Here is a 27,668-nt window from a genome sequence, read left to right on the forward strand (position 1 = left end):
GGAATATTGAAAAGAAAACACGGAAATATTAGACGGTGTAGGTTGGTTCGATGTAAGCAACTGTTTTCGTGTTTTTCTTTTATTTATGTACCAGTTTTTGTTGATATTGTTATTATTTGGGTTGTGTTGAATCATGCAGATAGGATACCAGGAGCCATATGTATGATATATATGTGATGGAAGGTCAGAAACGTCACGGCTCAGTGCTTTCTCGTATCTAGGGAGTGACATGTCCGGTTTTCGTTATACAAGTTGGCTCAAAGCTCCTACCATGTATCATTATATAAAGAATAATTCAGCCGTTTGACGTGTGAATATACTACCCTAATTCTGAAACAAAGGTGGACGTTTTATTTGGGAGGTTGGTATTCACTACCCGTAATATCTACATGCTGATGACCTGGAGGACTGACACGATTGTCTATCGAATGTCATAATCTTGCTGTCGTCAGGACTATAAAAGAAAAAAACATATTTTCGTCTTTTGTACTTCCTGTTGATATTCTTGACATATTTCCTCCATTAATTTGATGATGTTATAGCAATATTGCCATCAAATGTATATGATGGGCCAAGCTATGGATGCTCAGGGACCATTATCCATCAATGGCATGCACAGGAACTCGATGATAGCGTGTAAAGCATAATATATTCATATAGAAAAAAAATCACACCCGTACATATAGACAAGGAGTGACACCCGCCGTCTTAGTCCATATTCAAGATTTCGGACTCTGTTTGAATCACAGCTTGATATCGCATGAAATATGAAGTCACTTATTTCAACCCATTGGTACTTGCTAAACAAACCATAGGTTACATAATCATCTTTATCTGTGGTCACTTTGCCTCATAATTATTTTAAAACAACCATCAAATCTCAACCCTAAGCTTTGCCGCCGAGGTAAACAAGAAAAAGGTGGTCGGAAATTGAGGTGCTACACAGGTTTGAGCTCAGCGAACGTTTCTGAAATATTAGGACACGGTGAAGGGAGGGAAATTAAAAACCGTCAATGGTAAGCCTGTTTTCAAAATGTTGGGGTTGATAACAGCATAATTAAACGTTTCGAAGCAGGTTATCATTGACGGTCTTGAATTTCCCTCCCTGCACCATGTGCTAATATTATACTACAGATTTTAACCAATCAGAAACGTTTGCCGAGTTCAAGAGTTGAGAATAAAATAAAGCAATTCCAGTCAAGGGTTAAGAACTGTGTAAGTCCAAAGTCACCATGGAAACTCCTTCACAACACAGACAGCTGTACTCTGCTATGTGATCTACAATACATCCAGGATGTGTATGTTCTCAATCCCATCTACATGATCTAAGGCTAATAAAAGATAAGGTGACAAAATAATTTGAAAAGCACTTTTTTATTATGTAAAATGCAATGTTCTGTTCTGACTAATCTCTAAAAATTGTCTGCAACTTTAGCAACTTGTCTGAAGCCCTATGATGTAAACATCTGTTCTATCCAGTAAGCTTAACTAATAATATTATAGTCTGTATGATATTATAATAATAACAATAAAATCTGTGGAAAATTAGGCTAAATTCCTTTATAGTAGTAAACTAATAAAGTCAAAAGTGTTTGGTACAGACTGCTTACCATCTCACAGAGCATAAAAACGACTATTCACCCATGTCCATGATCCTGTAGTAGTATCCATGACAACAGACCATGCTTATATTTGATAATGCAGCCTGAATGATGAGATGTTCATTTCAAATTTTATGATGATGTTTTTTTAAAACAGGTTGAAGGAATCCTAAGACAAACACAAGATGGACTACAATCGGCAGGTTTCCCGACTCACTACTGTCAGTGCCCCACCCATGAGAATGAACAGTTCAATGGATCAAGGCGGCACTAAGATGCAGAGGTTTGGGAGGTAAGGCACACAGGTTCATATCCTCCGTAGAATTCCCCGACAATTTGCCGTTTTTATGAGGATGTCCTCTGGTCTATATTCAGAGTATGTAATGTTCTCTAAGGTAGTATAACATTTAGATGATTTAATGTCTAACTTTCAAACTGAAGAAAACCATGGGGTTAGTGTTCATTTTATTGCATTAGACACACTTATAAACTAAGTTAACTTCAAATAACACTTTTGTGTAGAGACATATACATGATAACACTCAAAGTCTTAACCATTTTGACAGTTCTGCATTAAAGTGTGATTAATCAGCTAATAGTATTAGAAGTAACTTGAAAGATTTAGTAACTTGAAGAACAAATTTAATCTTTTGTAGATAAACATACATCTAAAAGAAAACAATAATTTCTACTGGCTATTAGCATGATTAGCATGATTAGTATTTTGCTACATTTTTAGCAAATAAATAAATGTGTATGGTTTTATGAGGGGCAGTGGGGTAGTGTAGTCAAACTGAAGACCTAGGTTTTGTTGCCTCTGTACAATGTGACAGTGTGAAGCCAATGTTTGGGTGACCCCTATATCATGTATTTTGTAAGCATATCAATCTCATTAAAATGAGATCTTGTTATCGATATTGCTAAACAAATATCTGATGACATCACTTTACAGGTCACGGCAGACCGACCTTTTGCTAACTTGCTAACTTTGGCCAACAAATGGAATGACTGACAAGAAGTTGACATTAGCCAACGGTACTAGTTTCAAAGTGGCAAAGTGCTTCGAAACATATTTCCACAAATTCTTGATAAAAAATTTGAAAACTGAACAAAGGAACATTCTGGAATGGCTAATAGATAGCCTAGATTGTATGGATTCTGTCATAAAACCTGTAACTGTGGTTCGAAATACCCAGAGTTAAATCTTTTGAGGTTGCATGATTAGAAAATATATTCCGACTGTCACTTTCCTGATCTGGTAAGCCACGCTCTGATAGTCAGATGAAAGGTCGTTCTGATGGGACCTGAACTGGGATGTCCTCAGTTCTTTGTTTAGCTATAGTGAGACCTAGGATCTGATTTTAAGGCCATATGGTAAGGCCACAATAAACTGAATGGAAATCAGATACAGTTTTGTATGCCCACCTGTTCATCCCTGCACCATGATTCTTCTAGACAGGAGAAGGTGGCTGGGGAAAGGTGTTCAGCTCGTGTAGGTTGAAAAGTGTACATGACCCAGATGCTTGATGGGAGGCCCATGGTAATGTGAGATGTGTTCAGGTGAATTGTTTTAGAAGCTGGAAATCTTTATTTAAGCATTTTTCCACTTAAGATAGAAAGAACAATGAGAAATGCATCGTGTGAGATAGGATAAGTATTATAAATACTGGAAATCTTGAAATTAATGTGAGGGGTGTTTGTTTGCATTAACTAAACTTCTCATTAATGTCTCCATAATGACTATCAACAATAAGATGGCCTCATTGCCGGTTTAGAAACCAGAAAACCAACTTGAATAAAAACACAAACAACTACCGTATTCGACGAAATAAGCGCCCAGCTCCAATAAGCGCCCACGGCGATATTTGTTAATATATTGGCAAGTGAACAATCCCAATTAGCACCCCTTCCAACTGATCAGTGTACACAAGACTTATTTATTCGTGTATGATACACACTCGTGTGTTATATGAACTCTGAATTATGGGCAATTTAATTCTGGAAAATATATCTGTCGTACATAAACATTTCAGGTTGTCAGCTTAAACCACAAAATTTATCTTTCAACTCTGTTTTTTTCCACCAAAACAATATTCTAATAAGAGCCCCCTATTCCTAATTTTGAGAGCGCCCTGGGCGCTTATTACGTCGAATACGGTATATATTCCACATCACGGTTTATTGAGCAGCAATTGTAACAAGTATATAACAATGTCATTCAAAGAATAGATATTACACAATGGGCGTCCAGTGAGTTATCTCAGCTGGGGTCAAGAATTCTACTCACTCGTGTCCAGCAGTCCAGACACATTCTACTCACTTGTGTCCAGCACGCCACACACATAACACTGCGTCAAAGGCCAACACAACCCAAAGTGCACCGATAGGCTTCATCACACTTATCTACAGATCTACAGCCTTTGTCCTGTCGTCTGCCTTCAAGTGTGTTGACACCTTCGACGCATGCCAATCAGTGAACTGTTGTTGGTTCAATTATTTTATTGCCTTTCAACTTCCTTAATGCCAGATAGACACAATTTTTATGGATAACAACTTCTTTAATACTGTAAAAAGCGACGTTTCGGTATAGATCCTTATACCGTTGTCAAGCAAGACTGAATGAGGGACATAGTGCAGAATATATATAGCAAGTGGAGGATTAACAGTAGAGGATTAACAGTAACAACAAGGGCATACATGAGTGGGATAACATAGGTAGGTGTTCGATGAGTTCATAGTAGGCGGATGGGATGAAATAGCCTTGATCTCTGTTGATTGATGGATATATATCATTCCACTGGAAATGGGGGTTGGGTGGAGTAGCATTAATATCAAGACGCATTTTGGGTTTGGGGTCGGCAGTCATATTAATTTGGAGACACATTAATTTCAAGATTTACAGTATACAATTTATTGTAAAATTTACAATTCATGTTTGACATGCTTGACAATTTTACTTACAATGAAACCAAACTGTCTTTTTAATAATATACTTTTTATGATATTGATTTACACCAGGTATATGAAATCAAGCATTGCTGATTTCTTTGGTGTTGGAGAGGATTCAGAGGAATCTAAAGTCAAGTGGGACAACCGCTGCAAGAGGTACGCTGGCTCTATAGGGAAGCTGAAGAAGACAGCAGAGGATGACATTGATGGGTCACGACTTCCCCACATCATTGACCCCCTCCGACATCCGGACCGGGCATCTCGGCGCAGCACACCCATGTCCAGCATCAGTACCTACTATCGGAGTACTCAGGGACTGCCACGCAAGACGACAAGGAAAGACTCAGTCGTGAAGATGACACTGAAGGGCCTCACAACCCTAGCTGTAAGTATTGTAGCCTGTAAGGATGCCAGGTAGAATAGATGCTTCATGCTTGTTGTAAGAGCCTTTGTCGTGAGGAGTGGGTAGTTACTAGGGGATGGCTATTGGATGATTAAAGTGTAGCACAGTATTTTACAATGCACAAAGCTGTATTGCAATTCTATCACAATATATGGTATAATTCAAAATTTTGACCAGTCATCTAAGGCGCCGCAATTTGCTGTGCAGAGTTGCATCCCTTGGGCACGCCAGAAACCTATGAATGTGGGTTCGAATCCCGGTTTCCCCCGATTATGTTTCCAGGTTTGTCAGCACCATACCCTTGCTCGTGGGCTTCACCGAAGTGGTAAACATCTTAGACCTGCATCACTTCGGGCTTTTCTCCCACATTAAGCTGACACGCCGCGATATAATTGGAATATTGTTAAAAGCGGCATAAAACCAAACTCACTCACTCACTCACTCAAAATTTTGAATTCAGAAGCAATCTGAATCATCAATGCAGAAATTGAAGTTTCTTGGAACAAAACAAGATGTTGGAACAACATAATGTTCGCTCATTCAATAAATACGCAAGTATGCACGCTCTTGGCCAGCGATGACTTGGTGTTACACAACTGCCACAGAGGAACTTGCACTTTGGAATTATGGAAACATTTTGAAGCTACATGTTTGTAGCATTAAACACATGATAAAAATCACAATTTGAAATCACCTGAGGTGCAGAGCTTTTTAAACATGACATTGTGATAAGTATCATGGATCAGTTTACTGATATACCGGTAATATCAGGCACCCTTAGTAGTTACAATGTGTGATCAGGTTGAGTGTATGTTAGCATACACTGTTGTGTTTATCATTGCTCATGCTATCAATCACTGGTTTGCCTGCCCCAGGTGTTGGTATTTGCATGTAGTTTTGCCAGTTATAGGTGGAATGTTGCAGTGTTAAACATGTAATTGATGGCTTTGGGAAGGACAACTACCTCTACCAATTACAAAGTGACATGGCTTCTGAAACTGCTTCTGATTTGACAAACTCCAATCAAAGTAATTATGGACAAGTCTTTAAGATAAGTTTGTAGATAAAATATATGTCTAAATAGACAGTAAAACCTCAGACTTAACACTTTGTGTTTGATGCTTTTTCTGCGTTTCCAGCCTCATATTGCAGACTTCCTTGCTATGCTGAAGTAGTGCTAATCGAGTTTTATCTTAAGTTGTTTTCGTCATACACATTGACTCGGTCAGTTCATTTACTTTCCTTTAGGGAGCTCGCAGAAATCTCCGTACAAAGAAAGGCATGAAAAATCGAAGTTACGCCCCAGCAAGCATGGCTGAGGATATGATGGATGCGTCCAGCTACACCCCATCCCAGGTATATGTAGGTCATCAGTCTTTCTCTGCATGCTGTACAGGCCTGGAAATGCATGCAGGACCACACACATAGCCTTGTGGTGACTGATGGGCAGATTAGGTCATGCTTGTTGTTAGATCATTGGATGCTCACAATGTTTGACATTCTTCTGATTTGGGGCCTTGCTATCAGCCACTGGTTTGCTGAACTTGATTATCAATACACCATGTATGCCATCATGATATAACTAGAATACTAGGACATTATATGACATTGACTTACCCCATGGGGACCCAGGTTAGAATAGGTCCCCAGTTTGCTCTCTGTTGCTTATCCTAAGGGCAACTAACATGGATCAGGTTGTACAGCTTGGTGAATGGGTTGATTCTGTGTTATACCCTGATGGCACTGGACTAGCTATTAATATCGGCCACTAGTCGGGTGTCCCAGTCTATTTATATGCAGCCGTATATACCATGTATACTGAGGGTTTGTACAGGCTTGAAAAAGTTTTGAATTTTAAGGTCCCTCTTGAAAATACCTTGATTATTAATGTCAACCTGGAACAGACTAGAAAGTCACCAAAATAGCTTGAAAAGCCTTGAATTTGTACAGAATGACATATAGTTGTTGATCAGAGTAATAAAGCACCCACAAATATGTACAAAGATGTTTTAGTGAGATTTATCACAGACCTAATTTAATATTTCAGTTGGCTGAAAAATAAATCTTGTTGGAAAATGTGTGATGGTCATACTGCTTTTTAGCTACAGTAATACATAGTATGGTGGATTTAATAGAATATTGACAGACCAAGGCTAATAAACCCAACTTAAAAAACCTTGAAAATAACAGTTGGCAGCCTTGAAAAGCCTTACAAAAGCCTTGAAGTGTTCCATATCTGTATGAACCTGTCACATGTGATCAACTTGCATGCCTATCAGTACCCACTTGTGCCATCCAGAGATTACCCAAGTTCTATGTCCTCTGCAGCCCATGACTGAGGACCACTTCAGCCTGGAGGACGATGTGTTCTATGACGAACCCGTGTCAGACATAGAGCCTTCCAAACTGGACCGAATTCGGGAGGAGTCAGATGTTGCTGATGCCAAAGCTGCCCGGGATATTGGGTAATGATGGATGCATGGTAGCACTGTTCGTGATGAGCTGTAGCTGGTTAGCTCACCTGGACAGAATGGGAGTATATGTCATGGCTCGTTGTCGTCCATTGTCCAGCCTTGCATCCATCCATTAGCACTGAGCTTAAAATGTTCAAAATGGCCAACATATAAGTACATTTAAGTGAAAAATATTCTGAAATCTCACATAGGATATTTATTACTCATAGAGTTAGAAATAACAGTTCATAAAACGTGTATGTGCACTTGTGCAAATACTAATCACATTTAGTGTTTACGTCATCTGGACAGCATTGTTGACGACATTGGAATTTTATTGTGACTTAAGGTCTGAATGAAGTCACACTAGAAACGGTGTCAATGCTGAATACTGTTCATGTCTTTCAAAAATTGAGGTTTTCTAAGACAGCGGTCATGATCAGTGCAGGGGAACTCAAAAGAATTAAGAAATAATGGGTAATAAAGAAATTATTATACTCGCATGTGTGTGATACTTATTTTACAAAATTGGTGTAGGAAGTCAGGTATTACCCTCACTTTCACTCGGGAAGGACAAGAAGTTTGACACTTGTTTCATAAAATCAATTGATACCCATGCTAGTATAATAATTTATATATAAAAAATGCCTTGGAGAGCAGGAAATACAATTTAAATGGTAAATCATCATGTCTAGTAATGTTTTATATCAAATTTCATACTTTTATTGACCAAGTTTGTTATACCTGTTTATTCACCTGAATTTGCTGAAGGGATATCATGTGTTTTTTTGAAAGCGCATATTAATATATATGAATTATTTTACACTATGAATCATAAACAATTTCTATTCTAATCTTTTTTTAAACTCTGAAACTTCAACGTAGATTATGTTAGGTAGGCATAGCATGTATACTGTTTTGTTAAATCACTGAACATCTATAACGCTCATCAATTATTTGGCCCCCGAAGGTAGTGTTGTAGCGAAGGATCACTGTACCATGATTCCATTTGTATGTGTTCTTAAATGCTGACCTGTAACTATTCCAGTAGCATTTTATATAAGTGTTGACAACAACTCTCATGGTGACACAACATTTACAACATCTTGACCTTCAGACCTGCTGCAGGGTGGCGTCGAACCCCGCCCCAAGCCTACCCCTCCACACCAGGGACGGGCATGGATGAGGTAGACTTTGGAATGGGTCAGATTACACAGAAGGTGATGGACTCAATACTGGAGAGGAACAAGCGTAATGTTGGGATGGGATTTGTGGGTCGCCTCATGAATCGGAGCTTCAGGAGTGACCGACAGACAGAGGATGTCAAGCATCAGATCGATGAGATGGATGATCACAGGTAGGCAGCAGATTAGGCCACACATTCCTTTTCAGATTAAATCCTCCATGGGGCACTTATTGCATTTTCCTTGCTCAAGAAAATCTACTTGACATAGTTGTAACCATTTTTCCTTAATAAAAAATGTTACCACACAAAAAACTTCGTTTTTGTATGATATACGACCACCTTTACAGTGCCTCACCCTCCATGGCGCCCCGCACAGGGGGAGTAACTCTCACCCAAATCACTTTCCTTTATGTCATTCGACTGTCAAGAGGTTTGAAATTTTCAAGAAAGTTTCAAAGAGGAACCTAATCGTTCACTAAGAGACCATGACTGACCAAACTGTATGTATGGTACATTTCTTTCCTTGCAAAGGCGTAAGACCTCGCATTGTAAAGTTATAGTGTTGTAATTCTAATAGGAGAAACGCCCCGAGCACGGTACATTTGAATTCAAATGGCTGTAATGGCGTCCATTGTGTAGTTCCACTGTCTGACACATGCAACACCAAGGCCATCAAAACGGCTTGGTTTTTTGTTATATCATACAGAATTGAACTACAGGTTTTCCTTTACATAAACCCAAGGTGGTGTGCTATATTATAACTACACTTACCTTTTTTACGGGTTTTACACCTTAGCGTGTAACACGCCCCTTTGGTGTTAAAATTATACTACTGACATTGGCTATTAGTATCACGTTACAAATTGCATTCTACATTACGCCTTTGCTTCTGTTTTCACAATTTTGCATGTATCTTTCCGATCTTTATATCGCTCTGATACACTATTACCCCCGCCCAACTCAGAATATATGGTCTTTTTTATAGACCTTCAAACTTTGTTCGGGATGTGGGTCGAACATCCCACCCCAGGACCAGCATTCAAGCTGCCTGGAGTGTTTGGTAGAAAGGGGGCAAAAAGGGAGTTTACCCCTAGGACTATGAAGCGTCGGCACACCGACCTCATCCACTTTAAGGGTTACACCCAAGAAGGCCATTCCCCCCCCCCCCCCCCCTCCCCCCCCCCCTGTCTAAAAAGGGTAAAAATAAGGCAAAATCTACGCCTTCTGCTAAAGTCTCCTCCGCCCCCTCTCTGAGGGCCGGTGGAGAGGGCTCTAGGGTCCCCAAGGTTCCTACACCTGCACCCTCTTTGACAGACATTTTTCTGATTTACTTAAGTCGCAGATGGCGTCGATGATGGAGGTGGTTAAGTCCCAACTCCGAGAGGAGCTACGGGCTGGGCCTTCCCCGTTGTCGGCACCGGACGAGGCCTCGAGGCCCTGTGGAATGCCCGGCGTCGGCCGAGGTAGGCCACTTGGCCTCGGGGACGATCCGAGACCGGGCTTCGGCTCCGGCTCGAGGTCGCTCCCCAGCGGAGGGGTGGCAGGCGCTGGCTCGTTAACTTCCTCCGCACCTTTTTCCCTAGCGGAGCCAGATGCCTTCTCCAAGGCCGAGGCTTCCACTAGTGGATCTGTGGCCCAGAGCCAGCCATGAACCCTCGGGACCGGGACTCGGCTTAGGGCCGGGGGCAGCCCGGGTATGCGAAGGCCCAGGCCTTTGGGTGTCCTCTTCCTATCTTGTCCGCTTACTCTCTCGAGGATGAGTCAATTATGGTCGGCTTGGAATCGAGAGAGGAGGAGTGGTTGGAGGAGGGAGGGGATGACTCGGAGGCTTCGGGGACATTCTCCTTTGTATCCTCGTTGAGGCACGTACGGGACAAGATCGTCCAGGTACTGCCTCAGGTGGCTGCGCCCATGCCCGCGTCGGATCCGACTGAGTTCCACCTTCCGGGGGATGCCTTTGCTCCTAGCAAAGCGCCCAAGGTGCGGCTCCACATTTTGTCCAGCTTGGCGCACGAGGTCATTGATCCTCTGCTTTCGGTGCCCACAGGAAGTTTGACCTGCCTGAACTTATTAAGCGGTACCCCTTAGCAGAGGACGGTGATTTCGAGGTTCCAGTGGTCAACAAATGCATCTGGACTTCTGTTGCCCCCCTTTCCCATGTTCGGTGCAGAGCTGAAGGCTGCATACGTTTGCTTCGAAGAGCAATACCATAATGCATGCCAACAGCTTCGCGTCTCCATACACTCCGCCTATCTGTCTGCAGTACAGAAGGGGTGGGGGGGGGGGGGGGGGGGGGGGGGGGTTCGAGTTCTGGAATTGTGAATAAGCCACACATCACTGGCTATTTCATAGTATATGGTCAACCGCGCCCTGTCTCTAGCCCCCGCCTCTCGACGGTGGTGCCTCACGATAAGGTTGGTTCCATTTATTGAACTCTTTTTTTTATTAATTGAAATAATCTGAATACGATGTATTTATTTAAGCTTGTTGCGGACGGATGCCACTTCCTAGATTATCTTTAGGAGTCTGTCTTGATGCGATAAGTGCCCCAAGGAGGATTTAATCTGAAAGAGAATTTTACAAACCTGTAGAGGTTATGAATTCTCTGATGAAATCCTCCTTGGGGCACTGCCACCCACCTCCCCACATTCCGTCAGCATTAGACATATGGAAAGGAATTTGGGTGAGAGTTACTCCCCCTGGTGCGGGGGCGCCGTGGAGGGTGAGGCACTGTAAAGGTGGTTGTATATCATACAAAAACGTTTTTTTTGTGTTGTAACATTTTTTATTAAGGAAAAATGGTTACAACTATGTCATGTAGATTTTCTTGAGCAAGGAAAATGCAATAAGTGCCCCAAGGAGGATTTCATCAGAGAATTCATAACGGTTAACCTCTACAGGTTTGTAAAAGTTTGTGTCATATTTCTGAAGGTTCTTGTTGAATGTGCAGTAAAGACAAAATTTAACATGTAACATGTTTTCAGAATTCCATTTTGGTTGAAAAAAAAGTTGGTTTTGAAGTTAAACAATAAGAAAAACAAATGGATAGTTATCAGCAAATTTTCCAAACAATCATGATGATGAGGATTCCTATTTTGTTTGTTTTGGATTTTTGTTTATTTTTTAAGACATCCACAAACAATGGAAAAAAGAAACTTTGTCTTCAAACAAATTTGTAGGGGAAATTCTCTGTACAGCTTATAGTTGTTACTTATTTGTAGAGATACAGTTCGATGACTTGTCTTCCTATTTATGAAAGTGTGTGGCTTGTGCAGCCTGAAGCTGGTGCTGAGATCTACAGCTTGTTTCAGACCCTACTTCACCTACTGGGTCACCTTCGTCCAGATTGTTGTCTTCATTGTGTCTGTTGCTGTCTATGGCATCGCTCCTATCGGCATCAGTGAGACTGTCTACTCTGAAACTGTAAGTTCAAGAAAATGATCTATTTAAGTAGAGATATTCCTCAGTAAGTCCTGAAACTGTTCACCAATGCACCTATATATAAGCCTCAACAGTTTGATATGTTCCATTCTGTGTCTATGCCCATATTTCTTTATTGCAATTACAACGCACGGAATGTAAGCATGGGCAGTACAACACAGAACATGTAAAGATGGGCACTACAAAAACATAGGCCATGCTTATATGCCCTTGTTGTACTACCCATACTTAAATGCCCTTTGTTGTACATGTTGTACTTTCCATGCTTACATGCCCTGTGTTAAACTGTCCATACTTACATGCCCTGTGTTGTACATGTTGTACTGTCCATACTTACATGCCCTGTGTTGTACTGTCCATACCTACATGCCATTTGTTGTACTGTCCATGCTTACATGCCCTGTGTTGTACATGTTGTACTGTCCATACCTACATGCCATTTGTTGTACTGTCCATGCTTACATGCCCTGTGTTGTACATGTTGTACTGTCCATACTTACATGCCCTGTGTTGTACTGTCCATACTTACATGCCCTGTGTTGTACATGTTGTACTGTCCATACTTACATGCCCTGTGTTGTACTGCCCATACTTACATGCCCTGTGTTGTACATGTTGTACTGTCCATACTTACATGCCCTGTGTTGTACTGTCCATACTTACATGCCCTGTGTTGTACATGTTGCACTGTCCATACTTACATGCCCTGTGTTGTACTGTCCATGCTTACATGCCCTGTGTTGTACATGTTGTACTGTCCATACTTACATGCCCTGTTTTGTACTGTCCATACTTACATGCCCTGTGTTGTACATGTTGTACTGCCCATACTTACATGCCCTGTGTTGTACTGCCCATACTTACATGCCCTGTGTTGTACTGTCCATACTTACATGCCCTGTGTTGTACATGTTGTACTGTCCATACTTACATGCCCTGTGTTGTACTGTCCACACTTACAGTTACATGCCCTGTGTTGTACATGTTGTACTGCCCATACTTAAATGCCCTGTGTGGTACTGTCCATACTTTCATGCCCTGTGTTGTACTGTACACACTTACATGCCCTGTGTTGTACTGCCCATACTTACATGCCCCGTGTTGTACATGTACTGTCCATGCCTACATGCCCTGTGTTGTAGCTCATACTCACATGCCCTGTGTTGTACTGCTCATGCCTACATGTCCTATGTTATTGGTGTGCATGCCTACATGCCCTGTGTTGTACTGCTCATGCCTACATGCCCTGTGTTGTACTGCTCAAGCCTACATGCCTTGTGTTGTAGGTGCGCATGCCTACATGCCCTGTGTTGTACTGCTCAAGCCTACATGCCTTGTGTTGTAGGTGCGCATGCCTACATGCCCTGTGTTGTACTGCTCATGCCTATATGCCCTGTGTTGTACTGCTCAAGCCTACATGCCTTGTGTTGTAGGTGTGCATACCTACATGCCCTGTGTTGTACATGTACTGTCCATACTCACATGCCCTGTGTTGTACTGCTCATGCCTACATGCCTTGTATTGTAGGTGCGCATGCCCAACCTTGCCATGCAGCTGGAGCATCACCGGGAGAGAGACAATCTGTGGATTGGGCCCAGACAGGTCTGTAATGGATAAAGCAACTGCAAAGTTATAATATAAAAATATAGACTGTTTTGTGTCAGGTTTCTGAATTAGTTCTTTCTTTTACTGTGTTTGCCACCTTGTTTCAGAAATTTGATTCAGAAACACATGTACAGAATTCACATGTTATGTTCAACAAATGTAGCACAGCCTACCTTGTTCTTCATTCAAAACAGAACCTTTATGTTCCCGTTCAACTGTGAAGAAATCATACATGTAACCCCTAATGTTTCTCTTACTAATACCGAGAATGCCTCAACCAGTTCCTTGCAAAGTTCACCCCATGTTAACTTCTATAGATGGTTTGTCCAATCTTGACAGAGAAATGTATCGAATCAGAATAAGAGAGATGATGCTCGTCTTCACTGACCATAACTAATTTATCATATGTCAAGGTGTAATCTCTGTAGCTGAGTCATTCTGGGAGATGTTTGATTGTCACAGGTTTTATGGCCAGGCTACAGCAGTGTGGTTTCTTGATAACTTTGACAATATTGATGGATGGAGACCTTTTGTGTTCACTCAGTTGTGATGGTGCAGATACTGGCAAGTTCATCAAGTATGTTGAGTACAGTTCACAAATACTTCTGTAGTACCACTGATTGTGTGTTGCCTTCTACCAGGCTGACTTGATCCACCTGGGGGCCAAGTACGCTCCGTGTATGCGGTGGGACGAAACGCTGAACCGAGCCTTGGAGCTGGATACAGATGAGGAGAAGACATCGGCCTGCTGTGTGAGGAACGACGGCTCAGGATGTGCTCAGATGACAGAGAAGAGATGCAGTGTATGTAGATATTTTGTGGATGTTCCCTTCATCAAGTAGAATTAGGTATTGATAGGACAAGTAGGAAATCCACTTATATATATACATTGCAACATTATGCCTAGATTCTTGCTGTGATTTATTCCTCGTCTGATTTCAAAGTAGCAGTCACAGGGCATTCACATCCTCTCCGCCATCCACCATCCACAAACCCCCACCATCCATCCACCCCAACTCTTGCATCCTGCAACCTGTTGATGGCTGTATTTATTTTCCAGAGTTTATTATCTACATTCCTCAAGTGGGACAGTAACACCCCTGGGGCTGGCAACAGAACATCAGGATCAGTGTGTGGCCAGGACCCTCAGTAAGCACTATAATTATATATCATATTAACCCCCACAGTTCACTGTGAGTCCCTTAGGCGTTCAAGAATCACATGGTCGTAGGTTCTAATGTTTCGCCATGGTGATCATTCTTGGTTTGCCAGTACAATACACATGCTCATGAGTTTCACCAACGGTAACACTTACATCCCTTCAGGTGTTCACTCACTCACTATTATAAACAGTGGTAGGGAAGCTGCTGCAAACCAAACTAAGCAGGAACTGATGACCTTTTAAGGTATAATTCAATCTTGTTGCATAGAAACCAATGAGTAGAAAAAAATGATACTTTTGCTTGAGCTTGACTGCTTCCTTTTTTATTTCTCATCGTTTGCAAACAGATAACTAGAAATAGAACATTTCCTTGGTCCAACAACTCATAAATCAGAAAGCTTCTTGGTAACTGGAGTTAACTAGATGGACAATATCTATGTGGTGGCCGCACTACTGAAATACTGTTGAAGGCAATGTTAAGCCCAACTTATTGGTAATTTGATTTAGTTAATTCCATGTACATGACAAAGGCATGTGAAGTGTATGAATTAAATGCCCCCGTTAATTCCCTGTGTGTTCTTCCTGTAGACTCTGCACTGACCCTGCCTCTGTTCCTCCATTTGAGTGGGAGGATGACATCACCAAGTGGCCGGTAAGCATATATCACATATGACAATTTCTAGTATTCTCAATATCAAAAAGACCAGCCTAAATGATATGTAGTTTTGAAATACTGCCATATGCATTATAACCTCATTATGGACGCCATTAATCTGGAAATCCCTCATTCAGGACAATTTCTGCTGCAAATGCTTACATGGATACAAAAACATTATTCCATACCCATGGTCCGTATTCTGGAAATATGTTAATCAGGACAATTTCACTGGGACCATATTGTCCAGATTTACAGTCTTGCACAGCATGTTTAAGTGTTCCCAGTGAGGCAATCCAGTTGTTTGATTTACAGCTTTGCAAGACAACAACCCCACTGAACCAAACCAAAGCAAGTAGTGAAAATCGGCACATGACCTGTGAGTTGGTAGGTCATCCCTGTTGCCATGGTATCCAAGGAGAGTGTTTCATCACAACTAGAGAACATTGTAATCTGAAGCGAGGCTACTACCATGAAGAAGCATTCCTATGTTCACAGGTAACGTGCTGGCTTGAACTTTGTCGCAGTACCATCTAGTGAATGGACCATGCACATATTCCATTTCATCTGTAGCAGCTATGTTATTTAACAGTAGTTGTACTCTTAGTCAAAAAGAGGAGACAGGAGACATTTTTTTCTGTTGAAGGCATCTGTGTGTTTAAGTTTCAGTGGATTGATTCACATGAAGCATGCAGGTTTGTCATTTTGTTATAGTCAGTCAGTTTATTGTTTTTCAAACCAAGTCAGCGAGTGTGACCACCTGATCTTGTAATTCGCCTCTTACGACAAGCATAGTCGCCTTTTACTGCAAGCATGGGTTGCTGAAGACTATTCTACCCTGGATCTTCTCGGGTTGACCGATATTTCATACCTGTATATCATACAGTTATATTACATTGCACATGCATCATGGTATTGCATTACATTTCCGTTCTAATTTTAAATACAATATACATATATTTTGACAGGTGAAATATATTCTCAAGTATTTCACAAATAATTAAAGACATCATATTGTGGGCTTGGTTGTTTGTTAAGACTTGACATGAGTATGTGCATCGGTATACAGAGGACATACCAAACAAACATGCTTTTCAACTGCTGGACATTTACAGTGCGAGCAGAGAGTCTTCATCACCTACATGGCATTTACCTTTACGTATGGTTTGAACACCAAAGGTATTATATCCACTTCCAATTTTTTGTTAGGTTTGTTAGGACTATGTAATGCTATATAATGAATTTCTTTTGGACGGCAACACGTAGAGATTCTCTTCATCTGTAGGTGAGTGGGGACAGTAGAAAGATGTGGGGCTGGATGTATGGTAGTGAGATGGGTAGGAATGAAATTCTCAATATTTAAACTTATCCTATCTCACACTTTGCATTTCTCCCTTCTTCTTTGATCCTATGTGGGAACGTGCTTGAATCATGTTTCCAGCTTCTGAAATAAAGATAGCCACACAAGCCCCCCTGCATCTCCATGGCTACATCCAAAAGCTAGGTCAATTAAATGCCTCTCATGCACACCGTGCCTGCTTGAACTGACCACGTGTACACCGTGCCTGCTTGAACTGACCACATGCACACCCTGCCTGCTTGAACTGACCACATGCACACCCTGCCTGCTTGAACTGACCACTTGTACACCGTGCCTGCTTGAACTGACCACATGCACACCGTGCCTGCTTGAACTGACCACATGCACACCGTGCCTGCTTGAACTGACCACATGCACACCGTGCCTGCTTGAACTGAACACATGCACACCGTGCCTGCTTGAACTGACCACATGCACACCGTGCCTGCTTGAACTGACCACATGCACACCCTGCCTGCTTGAACTGACCACATGCACACCGTGCCTGCTTGAACTGACCACATGCACACCGGGCCTGCTTGAACTGACCACATGCACACCCTGCCTGCTTGAACTGACCACATGCACACCCTGCCTGCTTGAATTGACCACATGCACACCGTGCCTGCTTGAATTGACCACATGCACACCCTGCCTGCTTGAACTGACCACATGCGCACCCTGCCTGCTTGAACTGACCACATGCACACCCTGCCTGCTTGAACTGACCACATGCACACCCTGCCTGCTTGAACTGACCACATGCACACCCTGCCTGCTTGAACTGACCACATGCACACCGTGCCTGCTTGAACTGACCACATGCACACCGTGCCTGCTTGAACTGACCACATGCACACCGTGCCTGCTTGAACTGACCACATGCACACCGTGCCTGCTTGAACTGACCACATACACACCCTGCCTGCTTGAATTGACCACATGCACTGCGTGCCTGCTTGAATTGACCACATGCACACCCTGCCTGCTTGAACTGACCACATGCGCACCGTGCCTGCTTGAACTGACCACATGCGCACCGTGCCTGCTTGAACTGACCACATGCACACCGGGCTTGCTTGAACTGACCACATGCACACCCTGCCTGCTTGAACTGACCACATGCACACCCTGCCTGCTTGAACTGACCACATGCACACCCTGCCTGCTTGAACTGACCACGTGTACACCTCTACCAAATCATTCCCTTTCTCATCGCCACCGTGTGGTGACGTGTTTGTAATATCAGAGAATATTGTTTGTCCTTCGCCAAGTTGTCAAGTATCCTACGGCCTATAAATATGGGAAAAAAGGACAAACAATGTCCTGCTTGTAAACAATGCAGATGTACTTATTCCGCGTCCGATCCCGACTCATTATGTTGTGACATAAATGTAGTGTTATAATTAATAAGATGTATACATAGTTCCTTTCCATGCTTGTGTTTTAGGTGAAGTGTATGCAGCAGATCTGTGGAATGATCGTGTTCTTCCACCCCGACCACCCAGACCAGTTCTACAGACTCTGGACATCTCTCTTCCTCCATGGCGGGTCAGTCACATACATGCTACATCATATAGAATAGGTCCAGCAACATCAGTCACATCCTCCAACTCAAGACAGGGCTTGTATCAGTATACATATGGTGTTCCCATGTGTATCCTTGTATGCAGTGAGGCAGTGTCAGAAATAACTGCCTGCCTGCCTGCCCGTAGCTGGTAACTTTTCTGTCAGGCTGCATGAAATTTTCCTCCACCTGCCCGAGTCTCGGGCAGATAATTTTAAGACTACTTACTCAGTATTCAGTTTTATAACTCCTTGTAGATTCTCAAGTAATTGTTTGCATTATTTCAACTGAATCAAGACGTTATTTGTCTCTTAGTTTTTGTGATTTTTCCATATTCATAATGTTTGAATGTGGGCATGTAACTTTGAAGATGGGCAGGCAACAGTTATGAGTCACCTGCCTGACTGTCTTGTTTGGTTTTGTAATTATTTCAAACACTACAGTGGGGTAGCACCATGGTGAAGGTGATTCCCCACTTGGATGCAATGTTCCTTGCTGTGATGTGGGAATATTGCTCAAAGCCATGTAAATCCCTCCTCACAGTCACTTATGGATGTTTTCTTGTCCTACTTATGTGATGTGAATTCCAGGGATTGGTGGAGCCTGAGGGCTCTCAAGCGTTATTTCATTGTTTGGGGAGGGTTGGGGGTGGTGGGGTCTGACATAAAAACATACTGGGGACATAAGGCACACTAACTTCCAAATCTCTTGATGACATAAAAGCAACACTTAGCATAGTGCTTGCCCTGAAACCTTACACAAATTGTAAATTTATGATCAATGAAGAAATTGGATGTTATATATAATGACTATTCACCTCTTCTCTCAGGTTGATTCACCTGTAATATATACTGACTAATCACCTCTTCTCTCAGGTTGATTCACCTGTGATATATTCTGACAATTCACCTCTTCTCTCCAGGTTGATTCACCTGTGATATACAATGACTATTCACTGCTTCTCTCCAGGTTGATTCACCTGTGAAATATTCTGACTATTCACCTCTTCTCTCCAGGTTGATTCACCTGTAATATATACTGCCTATTCACCTCTTCTCTCCAGGTTGATTCACCTGTAATATATACTGACTATTCACCTTTTCTCTCCAGGTTGATTCACCTGTGACATATACTGACTATTCACCTCTTCTCTCCAGGTTGATTCACCTGTAAAATATCCATGACTATTCACCTCTTCTCTCCAGGTTGATTCACCTGTGATATATACTGACTATTCACCGCTTCTCTCCAGGTTGATTCACCTGTAAAATATCCATGACTATTCACCTCTTCTCTCCAGGTTGATTCACCTGTGATATATACTGACTATTCACCACTTCTCTGCAGGTTGATTCACCTGTGATATATACTGACTGTTCACCTCTTCTTTCCAGGTTGATTTACCTTTGATAAATAATGACTATTCAACTCTTCTCCAGGTTGATTCACCTGTTATATATAATGACTATTCGCCTCTTCTCCAGGTTGATTCACCTGTTATATGTAATGACTATTCGCCTCTTCTCTGCAGGTTGATTCACCTGTGATATATACTGACTATTCACCTCCTCTTTCCAGGTTGATTCACCTGTGATATATAATGACTATTCACCTCTTCTCTGCAGGTTGATTCACCTGGTCATCACAGTGGGGTTCCAGGTCCTAGTGATGAGGGACATGGAGAAGCTGACGGGTGCTATTCGTATGGCTATCATCTACCTAGGCACCGGCATCTGTGGCAACCTTGCCAGCAGTGTCTTCCTGCCGTATGTTGTAGAGGTGAGATCATCTTTCACAGCTCACCTTAAACAACCCCTACTTATTGCAGCCTGAGTTGCCTTCATCCTAGGAATAGGCCCTTTCCAAGATTTGAAAGCAATTCCAATTATTGACCATTAGTTTCAGTATCAGATGTGTGGGTCATTTTTTGTATAAGATTGACAAGACGATGGTATTTTCTGACCCTGGTAATACGTATTTGGCAAATTCCTTTTCAGTGAGTAGTTTCAGAGATGAACAAAATTAAATTCAACTGAATGGAACTAAGAACCCCAATCAGAAAATAAAAAAAAAAATAGGTCAGATGTATTTTTGTTTGCATGACTGCCCTATCTTTGATAGATAAGATAACAAAGATACAGCAGAAACAGTCATATGAAACTATGAATGTTTTAAGCTATGATTAATCACATGTATTGTATGCAGCCTCTGGCCACTGCTGACCTCGAAAAAACAGAACAAAACTTTCAGAAGTAGACATTGTGAATATATATGCATGTTGCTGTAATATACTTCACCTCTTTGCCTTGAACAAAATATTTAGCATATATGTTTTCCCACTATGCTGACCGACCAAATGCCAAATGAAATAGGAAGACTATTGAGCTACACAAAAGTTTTTTCTTATTTTTATATCAACTAACACAATTTGGTAAAAAGTTTTTAGAAAAGTGCACCCTTATTGTGAAAGTTTTCAATCCATGCATGCCGTTTCTATGGTAATCCTGTGCTGACAATGGTGTGTCTATTCCAGGCTGGCCCGTCCGGCTCCCAGTTCGGCATCCTGGCCTGCCTGCTGGTGGAGGTGCTACAGAGTTGGCCCAGGTACAAGAAGCCAGCCATTGCCGTGCTCAAACTCGTTGTTCCGATCGTCATACTTTTCCTCCTGGGACTTTTACCGTGGTTTGACAACTGGGCTCACTTGTTTGGCTTCTTCTTTGGCTTCCTCCTCGCGTTTGCATTTTTGCCGTACGTGGCATTCGGAAAACTGGACCGGCGACGGAAGATTATCACTATTGTCATCACACTGTGCTTGTCTGTCGGCATCTTTGTCCTGCTCGTCATCTTGTTTTATGTAGTCCCACTCACAAACTGTCCTGGGTGCCAGTATTTCAACTGTATTCCTTTTACAGCCGATTTCTGTAAAAACATGGGCGTCACCATCAAGAGAAATTCTACGTATAGCACATTTTAGTTGAAGCTGTCTGTAAGATCTATTTTTATTTGCTCAATATGAAAGATGTTACAGTATCAAGCATGTTGTGATCAGACAAACCAGTGTTTGACTAATTAACTGCCACCAGTGTCTACCGATGACATTGCATAATATGGTATGTGTTAGTTTCTAGGCAACATAGTTGGTTCTCAGGCAAAGAAATCATGGACAGATAGATGGTGTTTTGTGAGTGAAATTGGTTTCAATCTGGTGGCCTGTTTTTGTCTGATAGCAAACTAAACATGGCACTGATGACTGAGAATTTATAGTTCTTCCTTATTGTTTCACAGATCTGTATCCTCATTGTAATCAAAAACATGTACTGTGAGAAATAACATAAAGAAATCTTTTTAATTTTCTTATCAGAAGAAAAATTTACGTTCGAATTAACTTATTTTTGTATAAGATTGCAGTTTGTTATTAGATTAAGCCAGTTTAGGTAAGATGTTTGCCTGAGAATATCACAAAGATATATTGTTGACAAATTAGGTAATGAGAAAAGTATCTTCTCTTTTATAGATGATGCAGAAGACACAATTAACACTGTTTCACCGGTACATTATCTATAAATGTTGGTGATTGTATTACCCAATCATGCAGCTTCATCTTTGGCAGCACTTCCTGACACAGATAACCACAACAGACTACCAACAGGAACATATTTCTGTAAAGCAGTGTGTTTGTGTAATGCATGTTTTTGTCAATCCAAATATAAGATGTCATCTTACAAGTATAACATTGCTTCCTTGATGTGATTTAAAGTGCTGTCCAATTCTTTAAATTGTTCCACATTCCTGATTAATGTATTTCAACATGGGTTATGTCTATGATGTTGATTGATGGTTAAGATTATTTTGCCTCACTAATCAAGATACAATTCGAATACAATGTGCCTTTCTTTGTACCAATTATCTTTCTACTAGGACTTGAGAATCATTCCATTATTATTCAATGTGGAGGCTGTCATCTCACTGGTAGACTAGTGTGATTACTGATCAACTGGTTTAATTAATGATAGACTAATATGGTTACTGATGGACTGGTATAATTACTGATGGACTTGTTTGATTATTGATGGACTAGTGTGATTACTGATTGACAAATATGGTTACTGATGAACTAATTTGATTACCAATGGACTAGTGTGATTACTGATGGATTAATTTAATTACTGATGGACTTGTGTGATTACTGATAGACTAGTATAATTACTGATAGATTTCTGTGATTACTGATGGATGAGTATGATTACCTATTGATTAGTGTAATTATTGATGGACTAGTATGATTACTGATAGACAAATATGGTTACTGATGGACTAATTTGATTACCAATGGACGAGTGTGATTACTGATGGATTAATTTAATTACTGATGGACTTGTGTGATTACTGATAGACTAGTATAATTACTGATAGATTTCTGTGATTACTGATGGATGAGTATGATTACCTATTGACTAGTGTAATTATTGATGGACTAGTGTGATAACTGATGGACTAGTATGATAACTGATGGATTAATATGATTACTGATGGACTAGTGTGATTTCTGATGGATTAATATGATTACTGATTGATTAATATGATTACTGAAGGACTAGTATAATTGCTGATGGGCAAGTGTGATTATTGATGGACTAATATGATTGCCAATGGACTAGTGTGATTACTGACCGATTAATATGATTACTGATGTACTAGTGTGATTACTGATGGATTAGTATGAATACCGATGGACTATTGTAATTACTAATGGACTATTGTGATTACTGGACTACTGATTTACTAGTGTGATTACTGATGGACTAGTATAATTAGTGAGGGACTTGTGTGATTACTGGTGGACTAGTGTGGTTATTGATGGATTAATATGATTACTGATGGACTAGTGTGATTACTGATGGATTAATATGATTATTGATGGACTAGTGTGATTACTGATGGACTAGTATAATTACTGATGGACTGGTATGAGTACTAGTAGGATATAACCTAATATCTCTGTCTCAGCTTGCCAGTCATTTACTATTCGCAAAAGTTTTTAAAATTGATTTAATAACATGAATGTTTATAGGTAGTGTTTTACTCTTCCTAACGAGTCTGTAACAAAGTTTGTTACAACAAAAAAACTCTGAAGAAGAAAATCCATATGGGCAGGGAAGTAGCTCTTACTTTTGAATCAAAGAAATGCTTTTCTTACATTGTTTTACATTATTTCATCCTAGCATATATAAATTTAAGATACCATTTAAAATCGTACTTCTACCACCATGCCCATGGTCTTTTTTTATTTAATATCTATTGCATCACATGTAATTGGTTTATGTGCATCCAAAACTTTTGTGGAGATTGTCTTCTCATACATATGCAACTTCATTCCCCATGTACAACTGTAGATTACCATTGGAGTTATTTATGTACCATTCCCACTTTATGCAGGCTATGTTACAACTGTCTTATAACACTCCTGTGTGCCTTCCACATGATCTACACTGATGCTGGTGCATCATCAAAGCAACATCATTTTGTAAGTATATTATTTTCAGTATGGTTTAAGTATTTTTATAAACTGCTGGTCATAGCATGATATGATAAGAGAATAGCTGTAGAGTATGAACGTAAGGAAAGGGTTTGGGAAATCTTTCATTCTATGCATAATTTTGTTCACTTTTGATATGGTATACATTTATTCCACACCAGACTTAGTAGTGTGTGTGTGTCTCCATCAACAGTCTTACAGATGAAGGATGGAGCATTGTACTGATACAACTCAAGTCTCAGTTTTTATATATTTATTACTACAAATACCTACTGATCATTATTCATAAGTCAGTATTTTTCATGAGGCAATAAATTGCAAAAAGACCACAGAAACTGAGTATTACTATTTTCATGGTATTAAAAAATATTTATTTATATGCCTTGTCAAATAGTTTGCAATAATTGTCATGTTCTTCAGACTCAGGAGCTTATCACTATTGTACCCATTGCCTCAAACCATGCTGCAAGTCTGAGTGTTCTAAGTGCTTTAATTTATGCTTTAGGTCCAACTGTAACAGTTGTACTAGTGAACAATTGTGATATTGAATTATAATTGATTCTGACAATGAAAGTCCCTTCCTCAATATGTTTGGTTTTCACAGGATATTAATCACGGGGAAGACTAGGTACCACATGCTTGTCATTAAGGGCAGACAAATGAGGATCAGTTCGTCACAATGGCTGCTCATTATGCACAGTATTTGAATACATGACCAAATGGGTGATATTTATTCATAGTCGTGACCATTTGTGCAGAATTGTCTCCCTTAGCTCTTTTAGGATCTGCTGGTCACAGGTTCCTAGATTTTCTGATTATGATCCTTGGTCTTGCAGCAACATGTCCATGTTTGTGGGTCTCACCAAAGTGTGTGACAGGTGTTCACTATTGTTTGTCACAGGTGTTCATATCTGTGAATCACCTGTCTTACAATAGAAGTGGCATGTGCCCAGGTACTCATTTACACATGCCTGACTTGGTTGATGCATGTCATTGTATCCCAATTGTGTGGATTGATGCTCATGATGTCAATCACTGGATTGTCTGGTCCAGACACGATTATTTACAGACTGCCGACACATAGCTGGAATATTGCTGAGCGCGGCGTTAAACATCAAACAAAACAAAATATTTTCACATGCAAACCGGTAGGTAACTGTTTAATAAGCTTTCTAGTAGTTGGGGAGTAAATAAGAAAATGTACAACTTTATGTATAACTACTTCTGTTTTATTGCATATAGCAACGTTTTGATGTAGATTCTTGTAGATTGTAAATTCCATTTAGATTCTTACACCGTTATTGCTCCAGCTTGATAACGGTGTCAGAATCTACATCGAAACATTGCTTCATGCAATACACCCAAATTTGTTATCCACAAAGTTAAACGTTTTCTTTAGGTGTTCAAACAGATGAAACAATTTTGCATGTACTCCGTTCATCTAACTTGAACCTCAAGGTGAAGGTTGCCATGGTTCCCCTGCTCCAGACTTGACCCCTGCCCCTCCTAATACTGATTATAGCGTACAAGGACAGGGAGCATGCTTGGCCCAGTTGTGTGAGGCACTATGATTCACTGCCCCTCATATACATGACAGGGACCTAGGACTGTTGCTTCTAATCCCAGTTTTTCCCCAATTATATTTCTTGGTTTGTCAGCCCCATACCTGTGCTCATGGGTTTCGCCAAAGTGGTAAAAGGCTGAGATCTGCATCACTCTGGGCTTTCCTCCCACATCACATGTCGTGATGTAACTGAAATACTGTTCAAAACGGTGTTAAACCCAACTCACTCACTCACTCTACTTGACAGAAGTGTCACCGGGGAGGAACAGAGCACAGTATTCATGAGCACATTTCTACATGCTGATACCTTTTGAATGTTTCGTTGTAAATATCTACCAAAATACTGTCATACCCTCAATGAAGTTTCATGTCATTATACATTGGTTCTGTGATCTCTGTCAGAGATCTCTTCAATAATATTATCTTCATGCATTTCAGCTTGTTTATCTGAAATCACTGATGCTTTGTTGTGGAATAATAGTGGAAGCTTAGCAATCAAAAGCCATTGCAGCCGTTGTTAATTTTGAAATACAATTGTTATATGGCATTTTGGTGGCATAATGCCTGTCTTAATAATAATTTTATTCAAAGTTGATTTTATAAATCTCAAATGCCTTCACAACCAGACCTTTTTTTAATTTTACAAATGAACCTGCCCAAATTTTAAAAATCTTTTGAGATTATGAATCCGAAATATGAGAATATTATTTTTGTATTTAATGTTTTTTTCTTTTCACACATTAATGGTTTATTTGTTTAATTCTTATGGAAAAATTGGTCTGGTCGAAGATGATTTCATTCAAACTTAAATTGCTTTTAACATTTTTAATGAATATTTATATTTAATTATTGCTTATAGAGAGTGTACATACTGTACTTTGTTATGTTGTTGATAGTTTATGAATGACTGTAACCGTGGCGCTGAAGGGACATATAGTCTTGTCACTGTCATATACTGACTTACATGTGTTGTTCATTTGAATGGATTTTATACTGATGTTTTACATACTAAATATTTATGTTTGCTTCAATGATTTGTAGAAAATAAACTTGATTTCCCAATGGAATTATTAATATTTCACCTATGCTTGCAATGAGGATACAGATCTGTGTAAATTTAAGGTGAGTCACAAAGCATTCAGCCCTAGCAGGTTGAACATGGAAACATTTCTTCATGTGTGTTTTAGTGTTTGTCAAAGCTATTTGGTCACTTGAGACAACCTGTCATATTCCTGTGGTCTGTGGGGATGCCATGTTACAATATGTCCCCACTATCCCATGCTTGTCAAGAGTTTGTTTGTTTAACACTGCACTCTGCAATATTCGAGCTATATGACGGCAGTCTGTAAATAATCGCATCTGGGCCAGCCAATCTAGTGATTGACATCATGAGCATCAATCGACTCAATAGGGATACGATGACATGCATCGACCAAGTCAGCAAGCCTGACTACCCGCCTCTTACAAGAAGCATAGTCACCTTTTACGACAAGCATGGGTTGCTATTATTTACAGACTACTGTGATAGAGGTGGAATGTTTGTGACTTGCATCAAACAAGAAACAAATCGTCAAATTCCAGGTCCTGCAGGTGGCGTGTGTGCTCCACAACTGAAGACATTATTGGACCAAAGGAGCAGATCATAACTGGAAGAATGACATGGGATATGTCACGTTCTTCTTGGGAGTGCCTGGATCAGTTTGTGCCGGTTGGCTGGAGGACGTGGTTGCTGTTAAACACCACCATCCATGACGTCCCAGAGGTGTTCTGTGGGGGACATGTCTTGGGAGCGTGCAGGCCACGGCAACACGTTGTATTTGTTTGCTGCAAGGAAGTTCTGTACCTTTCGGGCTGTATGGGGTCTGACGTTGTCATGCTGATAAAGGATACCACGTGGCAGCTGTTGTAGAAATGGTAGGACAATCGGACAAAGAATGTCTTCTATGTAACGCTGAGCTGCCAAATTTCCATTAACGATGACCATGGGTGTTCTCTCCTGCCCACAAATTCCTCCCCACACCATAACACACCCTCCACCATACAGCCAATCTCCTGAATGCAACATGCCACTCGTTGATGCATGTCATTGTGTCCCAACTGCGTAGATCGATGTTCATGATGTCAATCAATGGATTATCTGGTCCAGACCACCATCATAAAGCTGGAATATTGCTAAGTGCGGCATT

The 27,668-nt window shown here is 40.7% G+C and overlaps 1 protein-coding gene across 3 annotated transcripts; it reads left to right on the forward strand.

The window, feature by feature from the left end:
* On the forward strand, window positions 1–26,536 carry LOC139468107 (inactive rhomboid protein 2-like). Of its 3 annotated transcripts, XR_011653667.1 has the most exons (16): window positions 1–52; window positions 1,759–1,893; window positions 4,620–4,935; window positions 6,202–6,315; window positions 7,282–7,418; window positions 8,524–8,763; window positions 11,904–12,015; window positions 13,561–13,635; window positions 14,280–14,441; window positions 14,699–14,787; window positions 15,389–15,452; window positions 15,771–15,953; window positions 18,266–18,366; window positions 20,008–20,161; window positions 20,916–23,906; window positions 25,577–26,536. XR_011653667.1 is itself a non-coding variant. In XM_071249841.1 (15 exons), the coding sequence occupies exons 2-15, from the start codon at window positions 1,787–1,789 to the stop codon at window positions 21,354–21,356; spliced, it is 2,295 nt and encodes a 764-aa protein (XP_071105942.1). In that variant the 5' UTR covers window positions 1–52; window positions 1,759–1,786; the 3' UTR covers window positions 21,357–26,536. The 3 variants fall into 3 exon arrangements, 2 of the variants coding, with proteins under 2 accessions (XP_071105942.1, XP_071105943.1); XM_071249841.1 differs by having other exon boundaries at window positions 20,916–26,536; XM_071249842.1 differs by having other exon boundaries at window positions 6,202–6,309; window positions 20,916–26,536.
* Window positions 26,537–27,668: the final 1,132 nt, after the last annotated feature.

Source organism: Haliotis cracherodii, unplaced genomic scaffold (assembly GCF_022045235.1).
Source record: "Haliotis cracherodii isolate W230 unplaced genomic scaffold, xgHalCrac1.p SCAF_2, whole genome shotgun sequence".
In the NCBI taxonomy this organism is placed as follows: domain Eukaryota; kingdom Metazoa; phylum Mollusca; class Gastropoda; order Lepetellida; family Haliotidae; genus Haliotis; species Haliotis cracherodii.

What these genes read in the sequence shown, in the direction of transcription:
- LOC139468107 (XM_071249841.1), top strand. Translation starts at nt 1,787, where the DNA reads ATGGACTACAATCGGCAGGTTTCCCGACTCACTACTGTCAGTGCCCCA. An exon ending in GATGAGATGGATGATCACAG is followed by an intron (nt 8,764 to 11,903) that starts GTAGGCAGCAGA and finishes AGCTTGTTTCAG; the next exon opens with ACCCTACTTCACCTACTGGG. An exon ending in TGACAGAGAAGAGATGCAGT is followed by an intron (nt 14,442 to 14,698) that starts GTATGTAGATAT and finishes TTTATTTTCCAG; the next exon opens with AGTTTATTATCTACATTCCT.